Genomic DNA, 21,218 nt, shown 5'->3' with positions numbered 1-21,218 from the left:
CTCCCTACTGATGTGGATAGATTCCTCCAAGTTGGTAGGCCCACCACCTGCCTCCTTGATCCGTGCCCGTCTTGGCTGATTAGGGAGTGTCCAGATGTTGCGCGGACCCCCCTGGTTGAAATTATCAATTTGTCCCTTGACACAGGGACATTCCCAGGGGAACTGAAGGAAGCAGTGGCGTGTCCACTCTTAAAGAAAACTTCATTAGATCCCTTAGACCTATCCAATTACCGCCCAGTTTCAAATCTTCCATACCTGGGTAAGGTAATTGAGAGAGCGGTTGCTGAACAGCTTGGTAGGTTTCTGGAGGAAACATCGGCATTAGATACATTTCAGTCCGGTTTCCGTCCTGGTTTTGGGACGGAGATGGCTCTGGTTGCCCTAACAGATGATCCCCGTAGACAACAGGATCGAGGCGGGTCAGGACTGCTGATCCTTTTAGATTTGTCAGCAGCCTTTGACATGGTCGATCATGATCTTCTGGACCACCGCCTCGCAGACGTGGGGATACAGGGCATAGCCCGTAACTGGTTGTGCTCTTTTATCTCTGGTCGGGGACAGAGGGTGGCACTAGGGAGGGAAATGTAGTCGCGCCACTCCTTGGTGTGTGGAGTGCCGCAGGGCGCAATTCTCTCCCCAATGCTTTTTAACATCTTTATGCGCCCCCTTGCTCAGATTATCCGGAGCTTTGGGCTGGGCTGTCACCAATATGCTGATGACACTCAGCTCTATCTGCTGATGGATGGCCACACTGACTCGGCCCCGAACACACTGACCAGATGTTTGGAAGCTGTGGCTGGATGGTTTCGTGGGAGCCGATTGAAACTAAATCCTTCGAAGACAGAGGTCCTATGGCTAGGTCGGGATGGCATGGGGATGAGGGACCAACTCCCTTCTCTTGCGGGGGCCCAATTAGTGCCATTGCCTTCCGTTAAGAGTTTGGGTGTAATCCTAGATGCCTCCCTTTCCATGGAGGCGCAAGTTACAGCAACAGCCAAGGCGACATTTTTCCACCTTCGCCGCATCAAGCAGTTGGTCCCTTACCTTTCCCGCCCCGACCTGGCCACAGTGATCCATGCGACGGTCATCTCCAGGCTTGACTACTGTAATTCGCTCTATGCGGGGCTGCCCTTGAAGCTGTCCCAGAAACTCCAGCGGGTACAGAATGCTGCAGCGAGGCTCCTCACGGGGTCTCTGCCATGGGAGCATATTCACCCAGTGCTTTTCAAGCTGCACTGGCTCCCGGTGGAGTACAGGGTCAGATTTAAGGTGCTGATTTTGACCTTTAAAGCCCTTCACGGCCTAGGACCCTCGTACCTACGGGACCGCCTCTCCTGGTATGCCCCACGGAGAGACTCAAGGTCCATAAATAACAACACCCTAGTGGTCCCAGGCCCTAAGGAAGTTAGATTGGCTTCAACCAGAGCCAGGGCCTTTTCAGCTCTGGCCCCGGCCTGGTAGAACGCTCTGCCTCATGAGACCAGGGCCCTGCAGGATCTGATTTCTTTCCGCAGGGCCTGTAAGACAGAGTTGTTCCGCCTGGCCTTTGGCTTGGAGCCAATTTGATTCCCTCCCTCTCTTTTCCCCCCTTTCTTTTCCTTCTCCTCCTGCGATGAGGCTACATTTTAATATTTTAATATTCCATTATTTTAATGTATTTTATTTTTGTTTTTAAGTTGTAATCATTCATCTTGTTTTTATTATTGCTTGTAAGCCGCTCTGAGCCCGGCCTTGGCTGGGGAGGGCGGGGTATAAATAAAAATTATTATTATTATTATTATTATTATTATTATTATTATCAGTTTTGAAACCAAGTGGTTTGAATTTGAAAAGTAATAGGCTGGGATTCCAAGGCCTGCACAGAAAGAGATACATGTCCAGGGTTGTGTCTGAGGCTCCCCTTTCTGGTTGTAGTACCCCAACCCCATACTATCTAAGGGACTGGAGAATAATCTGTGGGGAGCTGCCCCTCTCACAATAGCTGCAGTGTAAAGATGGAGAAATCTTAGCATGGACAAACATGAAACTATTTGCTTGTGTCTTACTTTATTCAATTAAAAAAATATAAAAATTATGTAATTTTTATATATTGTAACAAAACCTCCAAGTGCTTTTCAAGAAATGAGAGAATTATCAATAAAGCAGTTAAAAACAGTTAGCTAACAACATTTCAAAAGCAAATTAAATCATTAGTAACCAAAACGAGATTAAATCAAGTCATCGTCTTTTGCTTGCCTAAACAAAAAGGTTTCAAACAGGTGCCAGAAATTATACAGCAAATGCACCTGTCTGGGGTCAATAGGAAGGGAGTTCCAAAGTGTAGGTGCTGCCACACTAAAATAGCTATTTCTTACAAGTGTGGAACCAGGTATTGCGTGGCATCCTTAGCCCTGCCAGTTCTGCAGCCTGAAGTGGTTGGCAGGAGAGCATGTGTGGGGTAAAGCGACCCTGCAAGGTAGTCTGCTCAACATTTTGCCCTCCAGATGTTTTGGACTATGACTCCCATCATCCCTGACAATCAGTCATGCTGGCTAGATGGAAGTTGTAGTCCAGAACAGCTGGAAGGTATAAGGTGGGGCCTTAGACACAAGCGGTTACTTTCACGTGAATGCTGGGATTTCTCAGTTTCCTTAGACCAGACTGGAGGAAGGCTGGCCGAAGGGGTTTGGCGAAGACTTGCAGTCTGTGAGGCTCATGGGCACGATAGAGGATGCATAACTGCTCCGCTTTTCAACTGGCCTGACTCTGCCAGCAGCACCTGGCAAAAAGGGAAATCAGTATCAGCTGCCTGGTTTTGGTTTTCTGAGCATTTGGGTTGAACTGCCAATGAAGATTCAAATGGTAGAAGCAGCCTGGTCTATGTGTGCCCCCCCGTGGAAACTAAATATAATTGGCACTCTGGGTAGTACACCATTGGTAGACTTGTGCAAGTCTGGTGTGCTTTGATTCGTGTGGCAGAGCGAACAAGCTTTTGCTTCCTTAACTGATGCAGCCTGCTTCCTTCCTGCAATTCTGCATACCTAAGACGACAAACCCACCATCTACAAGTAGGGCAGATTTTCTGTGTCGCCTGCGCCAGGGGGAAACAGGATGATAACTGATAAACAGTGTTCAATAAAGATTCATGTGCAGCTTGTAAAGGTAAAGGGACCCCTGACCATTAGGTCCAGTCATAGCCGACTCTGGGGTGGTGGCGCTCATCTCGCTTTATTGGCCGAGTGAGACAGCGTACAGCTTCCAGGTCATGTGGCTAGCATGACTAAGCCGCTTCTGGCGAACCAGAGCAGCGCACGGAAACGCAGTTTACCTTCCCACCGGAGTGGTACCTATTTATCTACTTGCACTTTTTGGGGTGCTTTCGAAATGCTAGGAAGGCAGGAGCTGGGACTGAGCAACGGGAGCTCACCCCATCGCGGGGATTCGAACCGCTGACCTTCGGATCGGCAAGTCCTAGGCTCAGTGGTTTAACCCACAGCACCACCCGTTGTTTATCTGTGCCGAGTTAGCCACAGTTCTGGCATATCTGGTCTTATTTGAGGGCAGGGGCGCCGACTTATAAAAAATATTGGGGGGGCCCAAGACCTCCAAACCGCTGCTGCTGGGGGAACGAAAGGGGCGAGCCCCGGGCTGCCCCGACCTTAAGTGAACCTGTGAGGGCCCGCCCTTTGCGACAGCCGATTGGCTGCCGCCGTGGCCGGTGAATATTAATGATGTATCATTTTTGTGCTTCATGCTGTGGCCACAGACATGTGATCTGATGGTGAATTTGGGGTGACCCAATGCAAAAATCCTGAGAATCCCTGTGGATCCATGCTTTGTAACCACGTTTTTGCACCATTGCAGCCCCAGGCAACAGTGGGTGTGTGATTTTTGGGGGGCAGGCTGTAGCCATGGACATGCTATGTGCTCTGATGGTGAATTTGGGGTGACCCAATGCAAAGATCCTGAGGATCCCTGTGGATCCATGTTTTGTAACCACATTTTAAGTGGGGAGGGAAGGAAAAACACAGAACGGACAAGGAGCACGAGAGGGGTGTGCAGAGAAGCAGCTGGCTAAGAATGCAGGGGAGGGGTATAACGGGAGGGAGGAAAGGAAGGCAAAAGTTTTCCCTCACCTACCCACCCAAGCCAGCCAGCGCGCTCTCTCTCTCTCTCTCTCTCTCTCTCTCTCTCTCTCTCTCTCTCTCCCTCCCTCCTGCCTGCTTGCCTGGAGGGGAGGGGCTTTCCCTGCTCTTTGTTCCGTTTGAGCAAACACAGCAAGGAAACAGAGGAGGGTGGGCAGTAAGACCCTGAGGCAGAATGCAGGAAAGCAGCCGCTTCCTCTTTTTGAGGGAAAAATACGGTAATAATTTTCTTAAATTATTGGGGGGGCGGAGCCCCCCCAAACGAATTTTTGAGGGGGCTCGGGCCCCCTCAGGCCCCATGGAGTCGGCGCCTATGCTTGAGGGTTGCCTTGGCACCGAGCCATTACAGGCCATGCGGTTCCTTTTTCAAACAGGAGTTGTTTCATCCTGCTTCAGGTAAAGCCAGGAATGTAGGGATGTGCTATGCAGATGTGGCGAATATCCAAGTACTTGGGCTTCATTTACAGCTTGAGCTGTAACTATGTTTGCTTTCTGTGGCACAGGAAGTCTCTGAAAGGCTTAAAACCTCTGTTGGATCTTCAGAGTCTTAATCCTTAATCAGGCTAACTGACCTACTTTCCCTTGTCAAAAGTGTGTTAATTAGAATTAGATTATGAGCTCTCCATGGCCGTCTTTGGATGTCACGACTTTAAAAAGCAACCCTGGTACAGCGGCCCTGTGGAGGCCAACATTCAGCCTCTCTCCTGCAGGCGTGCAAGTCCTCTTGGCTGCTCAGGTGATTTGAGCGATCTTCTGCAGCAGAGAGTGTTGCCTGTCTGTGGAGGCTCCCCACAAGCTCCTCAGACATGCAGGAAGTCTCTATGGGCACACAAGGCTCCCCACTTGAGAGCTTCGCTCTGGTTACCTGAGTGCTGGATGCATGGCCCGGGGGGGGGGGGTAGGGCTAAGCTAACATCCCTGCAACCCTTTTAGGGCACCAGTGCCTGAAGAGGGCTCATGTTTTGTTTCTTAAGATACATTATTCTCTCAAATGGAAACTTCAATAAGGTATAAAAAGCATGCCATTTTCTCGCTGCAGTTCTGCCCATCCAAGAGTTGAATACATTAACTTCATGTCAAAAAAGTGCTTGGTGATGGATAAAGATGATGAGGCGGTCCTGAACCTCATTACAAAGTGTGAATGGGACTTAAGTAAGCCTCCAGGAATAACTGGATCGACCGAAAGTCACCCCAAAGTTGAATTCCACGATTTAAACAGTATGTGGTTTTTTGTTACTTTTCCTCATGTTGTCTTCAATAACAGGCTAGTTCATGTCAGGGTGGAACCCCAGGCTTCTGGGTTGTATAGTAGTTTTAAATGCTCACCGATCTATTTCATAGTTGGGAATTTATTACTTGTTTGGTAGAAATCCCTCTCATCAGTATCCATTCTGATGTTATGTGATGATGTAGGCTCGGAGCCTTAGACCAGCCTGCGATACCGTTGAGAAAAATGCAAGTTTTTTTGCAGTCTGCCATCTCAAAACACCCAACCACTGCCTTTGTATTTCTACCCCATTGAGCCAAGGTTGGGATTTGGAGTGTAAGAAGAGCCCGACTGGATCAGGCCCAAGTCCTTTTAGTTCAACATCCTGTTTTCAGCAGTAGCCAACCAGATATTTTTAAACACAGTTTAAAACCCAGTTTTTAAAGGTCTGCCTAAAAACAGATGTACGGTGGAATATTCTACTTTGCACGAGTGTTCCAAATATATGGGGCCACTACTAAAAAGGCCCCTTTTCTAGTTCCAACCAAGCTGGTGGAGGCAGCTAGTTCAGGAGGCAAGAACCAAAAACAAAGGACAGAAAAAAGCTTTTTTTAAAAAGTAAACAACAGTAGGAAGACAAAAAGAGTGAAACACACCGCAGAAAATATAAAGGACAGCAAATCACACAAAGGCAGAAAACTCACAAAGGCGGAGCCATAGTAAAAGTGATGACCTTGGAATGGAAACTATATAGGGCTGCAGTATATAGTATGGGTTTCTGTAGATTAATTTACCATTTAAATCTATTTCTTGAGGTATTCACAAAATAGAAGATAATACTAAGAGGCATCGGAAGCAAGGAGCGTCTCCCCCACGGCTTATCTTATTGCAGAACTGGAAGCAAGAAAACCTGCCCAAGGTAAATAAAAACATTTAAAATCCTGTGTCGTACATTCTTCCCACGTCAAAAATGCCTCCAACTCAGTGTGTGGTTCTCGAAGCAAACCATACAGGATCTGGTTGTCTTTAACATAACCAGTGTGAAAGCCAGCATGGCTAGAGGGTTGGACTAGGACTGGGAGACCAGGGTTAGGATCCCCACTCGGCCATGAATTTCACTGGGTCACCTTGGGCTAGTCACAGCCTCCTAGCCTGTGAGGATAAAAGGGAGGGCAGGAGAAGGGTGCCTGCCACCTTCAGCTCCTTGGAGAAAAGGGAGGATATCAAACAAACAAACCGTGTTCTGAAGCTCTCAGGGCCTTCCTTTACTTTGGAATGGCTCTCCCCTCTGGCAGAGATAGGCAGGGTTCACATCCTCATCATACATCTCTGGGAGCCTCCCCCCTCCCTAGACCAGTTCTCTGCAACATGCAGATTATTTGGGTCAAGATGGAGCTCTTACAAACCCAGCTGTTTAGCTTTGTTACAAAAGCTTTTAAATATTGTATCGGCTTCTCTGTTTTGCCCTCCCCATCCCAAATTATTTTCCCCGTTGACGCATGCATGAGGGACTGCAGGACTCACAAGGGATTCCTAGAGGGGTAGGAACCTCAGCAGGAGACCTGGCGGTTTACTGCTGTTTGCCTGGCTACAAACCACCCAGGAAGAGCTTGAAAGAGGAGGTGTGAGACAGTGGGAGTCTCCATAGGGGCCAGGTACAAAACAGAGCGTTATAGCATTAAAGAGCAGCAAGTTGAGTGATGGGAAGGGCCAGGAAGTACCCAGGCTTCAAAACATAAGTTGGTGTGAACTGGGGACAAGCCTGGAGAAAGGAGGGAGTGAGTACCTCTCCCACTCTCATGGGAACAGCTCCCCCCTTTCAGAAAGCCCCAAAGCCAACAGGACAGCAACATGGGCTCCAAATTACTGCAGCGGATGCCAAGCCATACCGCAAAGGAAGATCCAAACAGGACTGCCATTCGGCTGGTGGGTTCAGACTTAAGCCCTGCTTTTGTCAGGTGTCGGTTGTGCTACAGAGGTGGAATCTACACACATATAAAAACCGTTTCGAAAATGCCTTTCAAAATGTTTTTAAAAATACATAGAATTTTCCATAAGGCTCACCATCGCCATCTAGTGTCTCATTGTATATTGCACTTAAAATGTTTTATTTGCAGCTGTATAGCTGAGTCCAGAGATCCTGATTGTAGAAGAGTCCTCTTTTTCTTTTTCCTTCTAGGCTGCTCAGTTACAAAATAGAAATATGCTGAAAGCCTCGGAAATGAATAAAGGTACGTTATAACAAATGCTATTGTGCTAATTAAATGGCAGAGTTTGGTCATTAATACCATAGGCATCTGTTCCAGCTGTCACTTTGCATGCTGATAGATAGGTTTTACTGACAAGCAACAGAAGTGAAGTGGCTAAAACAAATATTGCTATAATCCTCACATTTGTGTTTTTATATGGAACACTCCTCCAGCATACAGGCAAACACGTATCACTTAATTGCACTGCAACTTGGCTTTAGATTTGTACATTTTTTAACAGTTAATGGTCAGAATCCAACATGGAGAGTGACATCGCAGTGCTGTGCATAACTATTTAGAAGTAAATCTCACTGACTTCAGTGGGACTGAGCTCTTTGGCATTGTATTTCAGCCTTTACACTTCAATACTTTGGGAATAAATGACCTTAAACACAACTATCTCGGTTGGACTGTGGCCTAAACTGTGCACTGCGTCTGAATGGTTAAGCTGGACATATTGTTCTGCAATCAATCAATCAATCAATCAATCAATGCTCAAGGAAGTTTTTGTCAGCAAGCTCTATCACCTGCCAATTAAAGTGGTTTAGTCCGGGACCAGCCTTGCTCTGTGACTCTGCTGACTGAAGTAAACTGGTTCTTAGTCTCCTTTCATGCCAGCGTGACCTCAGTGACTTAAAGCTAGACTTGAATAATGTGTTTGTAGACTGTTCCAGTTTCCAAACTATTACCCAGTAGCAAATAACGAAGTAAAATACATATATGTCAGTATGTTGCAATAATTTGGGTTTCCCTCTCCAGAATATAGAAGTTTGCCTACTTCACCAACTCTACAAGTTTCTCACAGTGCCCTTGGTCAAGGACACAAGAAAAAGAAAATCGGCGTTAGAGTTTCATTCTTAGGAGCTAAATCACAAGAGCTGCCCAAGACAGACCCTAATTTGAAGTTCCACAATGAGGCGGAAGCATATGAAAAGATCACAAGCCATGCTATTTTTACACCCCATCCAGGTAAAATTGTTTTTAAAGCGTTTCTGTGGCCTTGCTGTACATCTAAATATACAGCTGCCACCGAAAGGAAGCAGCAGCAGCAGCAGCAGCAGCAGCCATGCATCTACCTCCCCCGCCCACCCAGCCCTGTCTTGTCGAACTTAACCTGTGTTTTGGTGTCTCAGTCAGTACCCTTGACTCTCCACTCCCTCCCCACCACAAGAGGCAGGTAATGATGTGGAGCATGGCCTGGGAAACTCAGGGATATGGGATAGGGATCAGTTCTGCTAGATTGTATGAAGAGGAATGTGGGAGCTAGATGTCTGGCTGCTGTTTTCAGCAAAGATGGTTGGCTGTGGCAGTTGTCTTTCTGAAATAGAGGGATTGTCTTAGATCTGGGACTCTGTGCCTCAGACATATGTGCTAATTCCTAACCATCTTTATTATAAGAGCGCCGCCATGTGGAGTAGCCCAGTATTTCACTAGTTATTTATGTACTTCATTTGTTCAGCTTCAGTTGAGCCTATTTCTCTGCAGAGAAAATGAGCTTATCTGTATCTCACGGTTTCTCTTGGGAGAGCTAAGCCACGAGCCAAACTATGACTTAATTCAGCACAGGGCAGCAGCAAATGGCCAGGTAGGAACAGAATAGACATGATCACCTGTCCAGGAGCCCATGCATTTGCTAATTGGTGCTGACCTGTGTTCTGGCTTAGTATTATGTGTGAACTGGGCCTATGAGAACCTACATATTGAAACATCTGGCATTTTTTATGAGAACGGTTTCCATTGACCCACAGAGCAGCAGATGTAACTCCTGCACGTGACATAATGTACACAACTGGAAAAGTAATATAGTTCACTTACATTGAGATTATTTTGTTGTTATGAAAGTTTCTGGGAGCCAGAGCAGTGTTCTGGTTAGAGTGTCAGGCTAGCACCTGGGGGACAAGAGGCCATATCTTCACTCAGCTATGATGCCAGTCACTGCCTCTCAGCCTAACCGACCTCAGAGGGGAGGAATATAAATGCTTTTTATTATTATTAAGAATCCTGCTATTTCATGGTTTAGTGTTTTTTCACCTAGACTGAAACCATTATGTTCAAATACTTTTTCCATTTGTAGCCCCACCAGAAGTCAATGAAATAGTAGTTACTTCTCAGAAGACAACAACGGGACATGACCAGAAGGTACCTGAACGTGAAAGGCTAAAGAGCAAAGACCTAAAGAATGGAGATAATGTCAAAAATGTGTCAGTTTGAGATCAAGCCAACTTCTCTAGTGGATCAGTTATAACAAAACGGGTACACTGAAGATTCCTAAGGATATGTCTTTGCACCTGATCACTGATACTAGCATGGATTGGCTAAGTTTCCCCCCTTATCAGCATTCCATTTCCTGCTGTGTGTTTTTCGAATGAAAGTTAGTACTTCATTTAAAGAGGCACAGTTTCCCTTCTATTTCCTTATCCTGGTAACTGACTCCTCCATAATAGGATCCCAATTCCTTTCTGAAATCTGTGCATATTCATCTCCTTTTCATTAGTGAAGTAATTCCCCCCTTTTTTTCCTGGTAGCTATCTGTGTATTCATATGGAAATGATGTTTATCTCCCAGCACATAATTCCAGTGTTTAACAGTTTGCACATGCTGCCCATATGCTACTGGGCCAACTACAAAGTTAATGTATTAATTTACAAAGCCTTTAACAACTTGAGTCTAGGATATCTTCAATACTGTTTGATGTGTTATATCCCTGTTAGATCACTCCCGTCTTTGTGAGAGTGGCTCTAAGTGGTTCCCCATGACACAGGCACACAGCTCAGTAATTTCCCCTTTTAAAAAAAGTTTGGCATAAACAACATATCTTAAGTTTTCATTCCTGGTTTGTAATTCTCCTGAAACGTTTCTCCTGAAATTCTCCTGCAATGTTTCAGAAAAATCCCCTCCTTGTTTTCTTCACTGCTTCAGGATTAGTGCAAGAATACATTTATGTGTATTGGTGAGCCAGTCAAGAGCTCATAATCTTCAAAGGCATTTGTGTACAGGCAACCTGTCAAGGATAGCAATGCCTTCTTACATAAGTCAGTAGCCCACAAAATGTTTACTAGCCAGTCATACATTATTAGTAATTTGTAATCTGTAAGAGGTTTTCATAAACCTTCTGTGACTCATTGGCTGGTTGCAGTTCTTCTCACCATAGCTGACTTGGCAACTTAACTATTTTCTATGAACATGGATTAATAATGGGACAAGAAAATTGCCTGAAAAAGATGCCGTGGCTTTGACCCGAGAGCCAAGAGAATCTTTTCCTAATTGTCTTCTTGATCCATTTGTCATAGTCCCTAAAGTAGTTGCTTCCCTCTTTTTCAGATTTAGGGACCATGCTCCTCCAATGCTTGAACCCTGTTAGCTGAGTTAGCCTGCCTCTTGCTTTTTCTGTTAGCAAAGATTCAAATCTGAGTTTGCACTTTTTGCCTGCTACACACCTGCCTCCTTCCATCATTGTGTTTGGTTCCTTTTCCATTTGTTCCATCCTTGTTCCTTTTCTAACCCAGCGTTCTGATCTACTAGCAGCTTTGTAGTTCCTTCCTTTGCATATAACCTAGGACTAACAGTTTTGTTGATTAAGAGCTTTATGGCCAGAGAGTAGATTTATTTTTCTTCTTCTGCCCATGAGCTTGAAAATATCACTTCTAAACATGGCAACCATATGCATCTGATCACTACCAGAGGAGTGAGCGGGGGCAGCAGAATGCTAAGCAACCCTTTGGATTTTAGCTGTTTGACTAATAAGCTAGTCTATATGCTGTTTACTTCTGGTAAAGAGCCCTCTGCACTGATCCGACAAAGGTGAGTGCTGGGGACTAGATATGTGAATTGGAGCACATGTGCCTATCAGGAATCCAGGCAGTTCTGAACCCCAGAGTATTATGGATGAGGTGAGAGTACATTACTTTGTTCGTTTTGCAGTGCTAATGGGAAAGCACAGGCTTGCTCACTGTGCAGCTCCTCGTTTTAAGCTGTGTCTAGGTCCTGCACAATAGTGATTGGGGAGCTCACAACATTTTTCTGTGTGCAGTGCCTGTTAATCTATCCTGCCCAGGGTAGCAGACGCCAAGTAGTAAAATAACACTATTAAAAATAAAATAAAAGCGTATTTAAAACAATTAAAAGCACTTAAAAGCAGTAAGAATTCTTTTAAAAAACATGTAAACATTAAAGTAATTTTATTTTTATTTTTTTAAGTGCAAACCTCAAGGAGCAGTTCAGCTGGCGGATGAAGTGCTATGTGAAACAGGACTTGAATGTCTTCTAGACTTGGTTGATAAACACTGGAATGGTTGCAAATCACTTCATTGCAACCAAACTTTTTTATGTAAGTACGAGTCATTTGTTGGGGATGTGTGTTTCTCCGTGATGATTTGGCTCCTTCCTCCTGCAAGGCGACTTGCGGGTAATGATAGATCGGTTTCCCCCATTGATTTCTCCAACCCCGGCAACAGGTTTGACAGATGTGCACTGGCAGAAATAGTCCCAGTGGGGAAATGAGAGGTGGGCTTTTATTTTTCCTCACCTGTTTTCGGCCTCTTCAGCACCATTCACTGCATTTGCTCAAGGAGCAAGACTGGCCAGTTTAAAGGCTTATTGAGCCATTTCATGAGGTTATTCTGAACTGCTGCTGGAATGGACACCTGTTGTCATGTGAGCAGCAACATGAAAGTGGTCCCTTTCCTTGGGAAGCAGGAGATTACTCCGGAGAGTGATGGGAGGAGTGTCAGCCAGAGGAGAAGCAAGGTGAGCAGCGCTTACCTGGGCGAAGGCATCTTCCCAAACTGGCATTGGTTACCTCGGTTTCTTCATGCTATGAAGCACAGTGGGGCAAGGGAGGGAGTGGGGGATCCCAACGCCTAGTCTCTCTGCCTGGAAATAATCACAGGAAGAAAATGGTCCGAAGAGGTCTCATGTGATCAATACTGTGTTTTGCAATGTGACCCCGTGTCTCAATAGATAGGATTAGACTTGCGGGTACTTGGCTCAGCATAAGGAATTTGAAAAGGGGCTTCTGTTTGAACCGGGGCCTGGAGAACCAGGGGTTGAGTGGTTCAGTAGTGGTGCTATAAAAGGGTCACAGGAGCAAATAACAAATTTTCCTGCAGCAGAATTTCTTTGTGAACTTAAAAATACAAAGGCATGTCCATCGGACATCGCCTTCTGCTCTCATAGTAAAGCAGCTCTGTTAGGATCAATTTTGCTGAGGTTACTTGCAAGTAAAAGCCATGCTGCTCTGCTGGAACAGTGAATTTGTAAAGACTGAGCAGGTCCTTTGAAGGAAATTACACCCCTGCTCCCCCCCAAACCAGCTTCATGAACTTAGAAAAATCTCCTTTAATTCCTAGCTCAGGCAGAAACTGTTTTGTCTGCAATTCAGAAATCCACGCCCACAGATCAACAGAGACCTGCAGAACACCAAGAGCTGAATAACCTTCGGTTAGAGAGACAGGCTTTGCAAAAGCGTATCTCTGAGCAAGAAGAGCAGTACAATGCCAAGATCAATAGTTTGGCATCAGACTTGAATAGTGCTAAGAAAGACAGGGTAAGTAGAATGAAGTATTCCACAACCCCATGACTTCCCTGTGCATATAGGTATCTACATACATATAAACAGTGTTCTAATATGGGATGGCAAGATACAGCTGTCAAACTCCTAACAATCAGTTTCAGATTTTTTAAAAAATGCATTTATTCAAACTTAAAACCCATCCAAAGGACCTAGGGTGCAGGATGCTATACTAGTTTTCCTGTATTGCTGATTACCAGACTTGTCTTCTATCATTTTTTGCTTAATGTTGCTTCTGCCAAACATAGGGAAGAGTTCAGCAACTGGTGACAAGTTCAGCAATTCACTCTGGTTTCTGATGTTTCAGCAAGCATTAACTATGTACTCCTAGGCAAAGGGGTAGAAATTTGCTTTATTTTTAAAAGGAAAGTTGAGTTTTTGTTTCCAATGTCACCTTCTGTCCTTTTTGTGGAAGTTCAGCATATACACAGCCATCACTAAAGGCCACAAAAAGCACAAATCCTGCCTAATGAATCTCTCCCCAGGCAGCAGTGGTCTACGTTTCAGGGCAGAATTTCTCCAAACTTGTCTGCAAATCAGAGATTTCTTTCTTTTCCGTTTAAGCCCCCTTAACTATAGAAGCTCTATCATTCCTTCAAGATACAAAGCAAACACTGAAATTCAGACCATTCTAATTTATTTTGTCTTCTGGTGTTGCCTTTGTGGCAGCTGTTGCTTGATCCGCAGGGTCTATTCTGATTACTTTTAGCTCAGAGGATCACTGGGATCCCACAGCAGTTGGAGCAGCTGTTGGGTAGAATCTGTAGGAAGGGGTGCTCAGAGGTTGCACCCACACTGGCAGCTGGAGCTTGACATCTGCTTCTGTCAGAGCTCTGCAGGGCATATCACTGAAAGGTTTATAGCCCCTTTATGGAATTATTGGTGTACTTGGCCAGTATTTCATTATTATTATTTTTATAATTTCTTTATTGAATTTTTCCTTTACAAATAAGTCCATATAACCATGTTTACAAATTTCCAGTTTTTCAACTTCCACCAGCACCTCCATCAATCATCCATTTTTCCTATCTTCACGCATTTTCTATATACTGTATAATATTGCCAATTTAATATTATCGTTCCATCTCTGTTTCTTTTTTACAATATACCTTGTACTATCACAAAACCTCCTTAAAACCCACTAGCGTTATCTGTTCATCACATATAGTTTTCAGATAATCCGTGAACTTTCCCCAGTCCTTGATGAATTTGTGATCTTTCTGATATCTGATTTCTCCAGTCATTTTATCCAGTTCTGCGTAGTCCATAAGTTTCATTCTCCACTCATTCAAGGTCGGTAGTTCCTCTTGTTTCCATTTTTGGGCCATTAACATTCTTGCCACTTGGCCAGTATTTCAAGCCACTAATATTGGGTAACACATGCCTGAATTCCTTATTCTTCATTTTACTGTAATTTACTGGTCAGCAGCTTGAGCTAAATACAGTCAAGTCTATCTTGCCAATTAGTCACTACAAATCCCTCTTTCTTTCCTCATCTTGTTGGATTTCTGTCTCGCATCCACCCGACTACTTTTTCTCTGTCTTCAGAGCATATAGGATAGGGTTAATTCCTCTTCAGAAGACAGGGTCAAACTCTTCCCAGTTTAGTCATATGAACATGCCTCGCCTGCTACTACTGACATCAAATCAGTGTTCCCTGGGAGTGTGGCCCTGTCAGAACAGGGGGACAGGAAGAGGACACCTGCATGAAGCCTTGGCCTTGGCCTTTAAATGCCCTGGCTCCTGCTGGATGGAGGACTTGAACTCAGATCTTCTTCCTCTTTCACTTCCTTGGTTGCTCAAATTGGTACAGAATGAAAAAGTCAGCAAGTTAATGGGAACAACAGGTGCCATGCATGGCTAAGCAGGTGAAGACGTTGGTCCAACCAGCTTGCCCCTTTCTACTCCCTCGGTGATGCTGCCGGCCATCCTTTCCCCTCCAAAGCCCCTCGTGCCGCACAGCTGAGAGGGAGCTACTTGACCTGTGTCTCAGTCAGGTGATTCCCTGCACCAACACCAGCGGAGGAGCCTCTCATCCTCGCCTGTGTGAGTAGTCTTAATATAGGCCTGTCAACAGAGTCTGAAATGTAGGGTGATTCCTTGCCAACCCGTCTGGGTTGTCCTGTGTCTCTCACTATGTGTAGTTTAATGAACCAATGGGGTTGCGCTGACCTAGAGTGTGGTGGGTGGGGGACTAGTGGGATTAGGATTAGATCTGGGTTAAAGAGTGGGGGATAGATTATAGGAAGGCCCGTGGAGTAGCCATAATACTTCATAGAGACCTGAACTTCAAAGCCATGACAGTCCTAAAGGGCAAAAGAGGCAGATACATTTTTTCTAAAGGGACACTAGATGGCAAAATTAAACTGACAATCGGCTCCATGTATGCCCCAAACTCGAAACAACTAGAATTCACCCAAAAAACACTAAACAAGTTCCTCTCTTTCTCCAAAGGGGAAGCAATCCTAGGAGGGGACCTCAATCTAAATATGAAAGGCATATCCCTGAAAGACATCCACCCTACCACCCCATGGGCAACCTTCCTCTGAAGGAAACCCCCAGCAACTAAAAATGCTAAAAAACGGGTCTCTGTGACATTTGGGGTGAGCAAAACCCAGGAGACACCAGCCATACATTCCAATCGGGACCCCATGGTACAGTGTCCAGACTGGAGAGCATTCTGCTCACGCAAGGTCTGATCCCCTCAGTGGAATCAACAAACATAGGTAACACAAAAATCACAGATCACACCCCAGTAGAAGTCACCGTTAAAGTAGGAGAGGATTCTTCATCATGGTTCTTCAGTCCCATCCTAACTACAAACAAACAAATTAGAGATAGTCTCACAAAAACTCTCCAAAACTACTTCAAGGAAAATGATGTAGACAATATAACAGAATCTGAAATGCTACTTTAATCATTTGTAATGCCTAATAAAGGTTTGGTGAAGTAATAGCTACTTTAATCATTTTCTCTGTCTCATCATTTTTTCCTTTCCACACCTCCCCTCCCTCATTGTGTTAGGATATGCTGAAGCATAATTTAGACAAATTACTGAAAGAACATGCAGCTCTGAAAGGGCACAGTCCCAAAATGGAACAAAGGACCCAGAATGCAGAGGCCACTCAGGCAGCATCGCTGCAGATAATCAGTAAGTTTCTAAAAATATGTATCCGAATAAAGCTGTCCATGCCTTTGTTTGAACACATGAAGTGTCTGTATCCTCCATCCGATAAAAGGCAACTTTGTAAGTTTATAGCAGTTGTGGAAGGGGCAACCTAGAGCAGAGATCCTGCAAATGGCATATGGAACTTTGCATGTACATTTTGGTCTTTTCTAGCCTTGCACTAATCACTGCAGACTCTTTATGAATAGCGTTTGCTGCAGTGCGAGGGGGAGATGAGCTTATCCCTAGTGTACAGCCAAAGATGCTGTGGGCACAGTCTAACTGGTGGTGGCGGGAAAGGACCGTGAACCTGGCAGGGCCACCAGGCCAGCTAAGTGTGTGTGTGGGGGGGGAACAGGACTGTGATGTCTTTCACCTCGCATATTGGGCTGTCTTTTAAAATGCACACTCACCCACCCACCCACCCAAATATTGCCTTCATGTATTCAAGCACATTGTCACATGGAGACCCGGTCACATAAGAAGCCTACTAATAAGATTTAAAATCCCCTTAAATTCCTGCTGATTGATTTTCAGAATGATAACTGTGTACAATTCACTCAGATTAAGGTCCCACACTTTCCATCTGAGGTCTGATATAAAAAGGCACATCAAATATATGCATTACTGGGGTTTGTAAAACGGCATTTCAGAGGAGTAAATCTCAAAAGTTCCAAAATTTCTTAACCCTTGTGTCTGAACTGATTTCACTCTCTGTCTCAGCCCTGTTGTTCTAGATCATGTTGAGATCCCAAAGCTTTGCTCATAGGAAAAGGTCCCTATCTCATCAGTTGGCAGCTGCTACCCCAAAGACCTTTTTTGGTCCCCTTTCTAACCCCACCCTTTGTTTCATGGGAACTGAGGGTGGTAGACAACATAATTAAAATACAATGCTTGCAAAGATTAAAACTTTTTAAAAATACATCACTATAACTTATACTAGTAGAGTTAAACTTGCTTAAATTTTATATCAATACTCATAATTTAGTACCCATCAGTAGTACTACTAACTGGGCATCCCCTGCTGACCTCGGGGCACAGGTTGGCTGGCACTGGAGGAGGAATTTCTCTAAGTACTTGGGCCTCCAAGCTTTGTGCTTTGTACACCATCACCAAAACCTTGAATTGGGCTTGGTAACTCACAAGCAGCCAGTGTGCTGCCTTTTGGATCCATGACACACGCAACTGTTTGGCTCAGCTGACAAATACCCATTCCTTCTGATCTTTTTCATATGGCTTGGGGGAATGCAACGAATGGGAGTACAGCAAGCAAGCCCTTTCTCCTCATCTTTTCATATATACTTCCCTGTCATGCAGTGCTAACACCTTTTTAAGTAAGATAGTTGCCTATGGCTATATATTCTTTCTCTCTCCAGAACTTGAAAACCACCACAAGCTGTTGGCTGATGAAAATGCCAATTTGAAACAGCGCCTCCAGCACTTTGACAAGATGCAGGAACTCACAAAGATGTTGCAGGAAAGCCACAGGTAGAAGCTTAGTACTGGATGTTAAGCGGAAGCTCTCAAGATTTCAAACGTTTGGCCATTTAAAAATTTGTTCTTGTGTTCAATGGCACCCGCTTCTCCCAATGTATGGTCACTGTCTTTGCCAAGCTCCTTCCAGCACATGTTCTTTCATCTCCCTCCACACAGAAGTGCTCCTTCTTGCTTGACTCCAAGCTCTACTCAGCCACGTTGGCCACCTGGAGCCTCCAGTGCTCAACGTCTAAATACTAAACGTTGAGAAAAGTGAGGAAATGGAGCGCTGGCCCAGGAGGAGAGAAGGGATTGCACAAGTAGACAAGCTGAGTGAAAGGTCGAGGCAGGGTCTGAATAACAAACGCCAGAACCAGCTGTTCTTATACAAGTTTAATTTCACGCCAGGTTCTCTTCCCTTCCACCCTGCTTACCCCAAAAAACTTGGTTCCCATTTTTTCCTCCCTGACTTGCCCCCCTCAAAAAAAGACTTGTCGTTTTTCTCATTCTTACCTCCAGTTCTTGCACTTGCAATCCCTTAGTGTTAAGAGAGAGAGAGAACTTACCAACAGGTCTCAAACCAAATGGACAAGGAGAAGGCTACCTTAAGGCATGTGAAAAAATGCACATGAGCATCTATTTGTTATCCTGTAGAAGAGAAAGGGATCCCCCTCCCCATTATTGAACCAGTGGAGCAAAGGGGTAGAAAGAACTGGCGCTCTTTTGACAGCCAAGACGTACTTTCAAGCAACAAAATATGTTATCTGTGATCTCTCCAGGTTTGAGTGCAGCTGTGCGCGCACAGGGCTGTTCTTCACATCTGTAGGTCCCATAGTTTATTTTGTAATGTAATAATTTATTATTATTTTTTAATGCAACGCTTTCTTGCAGAACCTTGGTTTCTACAAATGAACGTCTCTTAAAAGAACTGGAAGAGGCACGTTGCCGACACAAGGCGGAAGTGGAGCAACTACACTGGAACTACAATCAGTTAAAGAAAACACTTCCTCCTAGCAACATCACCCAAAATTAACATCAGCAGATGTTAATAACAGTGAAAGGCATGTGAGTGTAAATGATTTATAAAAGATGACAAACCATGAACCAACCAGCTTTTAACACTGTGGCTGATTTCTCTTGTACCTCATTTTTTTAGACATCCTCCCCATGGTTTTTGAATATAGGAGTGAATATATTAAATTATTGAATGATTTTAATGCATTATTCGATCAATGGCAATTTATATGGAGTTTTTAAGTAAAATAAAATAGATCTCTTCTACTGTGAATTTTGTATTCACCTCAAACTTTTTCAAATAGGGATCATGTTTATCATTGACCAAGTTATTGTTGCAGAGCTGTGTGCTGATACTTTAGGAACAGCTGCAAAACCATGGCATTAAGACATGTTTAAACTCTGAGCACTTCTGCTCATGGAATGAAGTTTAGCAGTCATGTCCTTGCAGTGCAATGCTGTCCATGTTTTCTTGGACTGCAGCCTTAGAAGGGATGAGGGATTCTCATACTGTTGCAGGTGCTTTAAAAATAATAATCCTAGCTTATTCTTTCACTTATCCTGTCCTCGAATGTGTTATCTGTGGATCAAGAATTAACCTTTGGCATATGAGATCAGTAGCTGCTGTTTCCATATTCCATTAAAAAGATGTTGTTTCAACAATACTGTCTACATCTTCATTGATACCATTTGATCTACTAATTAGGTTGATTGCTCACTGAGATCTAGTTTCTCTCTGCATTCTGGCAGTTCCAAATTTCTGCTGGCAGGAAATATCATGGTGTGTGTCCTGTGTTACTGAAATGACCTTTTGTTTTCTTTAATGTTTTGGACAATTATTTCTGGATTTCAAACCACTGAATTTTTGCATCTGCTGATGGAATGGCAAGTAAAGGATTTGCCAGTCAACGTGCCTTTCCAAGTCCAACTGATCCCTGTAGGATGGCACCCAGAGCCACTTAGTTGCTGCCTCAAATTCCTTTTGTACTACTTTTGAACAAAAAGCATCTCCTATGGTTATATGTTCCCTGCTGAAACAGCACCTTCCTTTTCACAGCCAGATGGGCGGGGTACAAATAAAATAATAAAAATAGTAATAGTAATAATAATAGTAGTAGTACTGTTGTTGTTACATTCCAGAACAGACTTTTGGCTGTGCAGTGTTTGCACATGTGTGTGTTTTAAAATGAAACCATGCAATATATGCTTTTCCTACTCCAGAAATGTAAGTGGGCAGATAAAAAGCCTCTCTAAATGCGCTTAATTTTAAAACTTCCAACATTTTTTTTAATCTTGTTTTCCAGATAAGGCATTCTAATTGAATCATAGAATTGCAGAGAAAAGGGCAAATTCCATGCTAGGGCTCCTTATGAAATGAATTGAAAATAAAACTGCCACTATCATAATACCGTCATACAAATCTCTGGTGTGACCACATTTGAAGTCCTGTATACGTTTCTGGTTGCCTCACCTGCAAAAGGATATTGCAGTGTTGGGAAAAGTTCAGAAAACGGCAACCTAAATGATCAAAGATACACGGCAACTCCCCTGCAAAGAAAGGTTGCAGCATTTGGGACACTTTAGATTAAAGTCAAGGAAGAGGTGACATGATAGAAGTATGTGAAATTATGCCTGGCAGGGAGAAAGTGAGGAGAGCAGTTTTTCCCTCCCTCTCTCCTAACACTAGACTTCGTGGGCTGCCAATGAAGCTGAATCTTGGAAGATCCAGGACAGAGAAAAGAAATTACTTCTTCATGCAGAGCACAATCAAGAGTCTGTGATGGCCACCATCAGGGATGACCTTAAGTGAACAGACAAAGTCATGGAAAGGGCAGTCAATGGCTCTGCTCCACTCCAGTTGGAGGCAACAGTGCTTCCTGCCTGCTGGTTTCCCACAGGTTGGCTACTATAAGAACAGGATCCTGGACTAGACAGGTCATTAGCTGGATCCAGCAAGGCTGCTGTTATGTTTTTACAGACAATAGCAGTCTCTGTTGAGCCAGGTGGTGTGCACGTTGAGAGCAAACCCCAGTGAAGTGATCTTGCCTCTCCCCCTGCTGCCTGTGTGGAAAGGGTTTCATGGCCATAGTGAGCACCTTTTGTTCATTTTAGAAACCATTGTTTTTCAGTGTTGAAAAAGAAACTCCTAAGAGGTTTCACCGAAGGGACTTCATGCAAGGATTCCTTAATGCAGCCCGAGTTCTAATGCTCTAAGGATCTGAGTTTTAGCCCAGTAGGCAAGTTGGGTAGTATTGTATTACCGCTGGTTCCATTGTAAACAGCAGGGAACTGGCTGGGTGTGAATGATGAGCGAAATGTAAGGGTGTGTGAAGTGTTCGTTGACTGCTTTGTGGAGAAAGTAGGGCAAGTACACCTTGGAAGCCGTATGAGGCAGGATAAACGCAGCTGCCAC

General features: G+C 44.3%; 1 protein-coding gene across 3 annotated transcripts in view; it reads left to right on the top strand.

Annotated features, from left to right (window-relative positions):
• CEP72 (centrosomal protein 72) overlaps window positions 1–20,225 on the top strand; it is a 31,691-nt gene extending 11,466 nt beyond the window's left edge. Inside the window, exons 5-15 of one of the 3 annotated variants that reach the window (XM_081884069.1) lie at window positions 5,164–5,342; window positions 6,147–6,250; window positions 7,511–7,562; window positions 8,340–8,549; window positions 9,655–9,719; window positions 11,778–11,907; window positions 12,929–13,125; window positions 16,174–16,300; window positions 17,692–17,803; window positions 18,683–18,856; window positions 19,951–20,225. In XM_081884069.1, coding sequence (XP_081740195.1) covers window positions 5,164–5,342; window positions 6,147–6,250; window positions 7,511–7,562; window positions 8,340–8,549; window positions 9,655–9,719; window positions 11,778–11,907; window positions 12,929–13,125; window positions 16,174–16,300; window positions 17,692–17,803; window positions 18,683–18,824 — 1,318 coding nt within the window. In that variant the 3' untranslated portion in view covers window positions 18,825–18,856; window positions 19,951–20,225. Of the gene's footprint in view, window positions 1–5,163; window positions 5,343–6,146; window positions 6,251–7,510; window positions 7,563–8,339; window positions 8,550–9,654; window positions 9,720–11,777; window positions 11,908–12,928; window positions 13,126–16,173; window positions 16,301–17,691; window positions 17,804–18,682; window positions 19,469–19,945 lie in introns of those variants that run through there. The other 2 variants (XM_081884068.1, XM_081884067.1) reach the window with 2 other exon arrangements.
• The last annotated feature ends 993 nt before the right edge of the window (window positions 20,226–21,218 follow it).

The sequence above is a fragment of the Podarcis melisellensis genome, assembly GCF_964234715.1.
Source record: "Podarcis melisellensis genome assembly, chromosome: 13".
NCBI lineage: Eukaryota > Metazoa > Chordata > Lepidosauria > Squamata > Lacertidae > Podarcis > Podarcis melisellensis.
The sequence above is the reverse complement of the archived record's forward strand: the minus strand, read 5'-3'. Positions and strand labels throughout refer to the sequence as shown.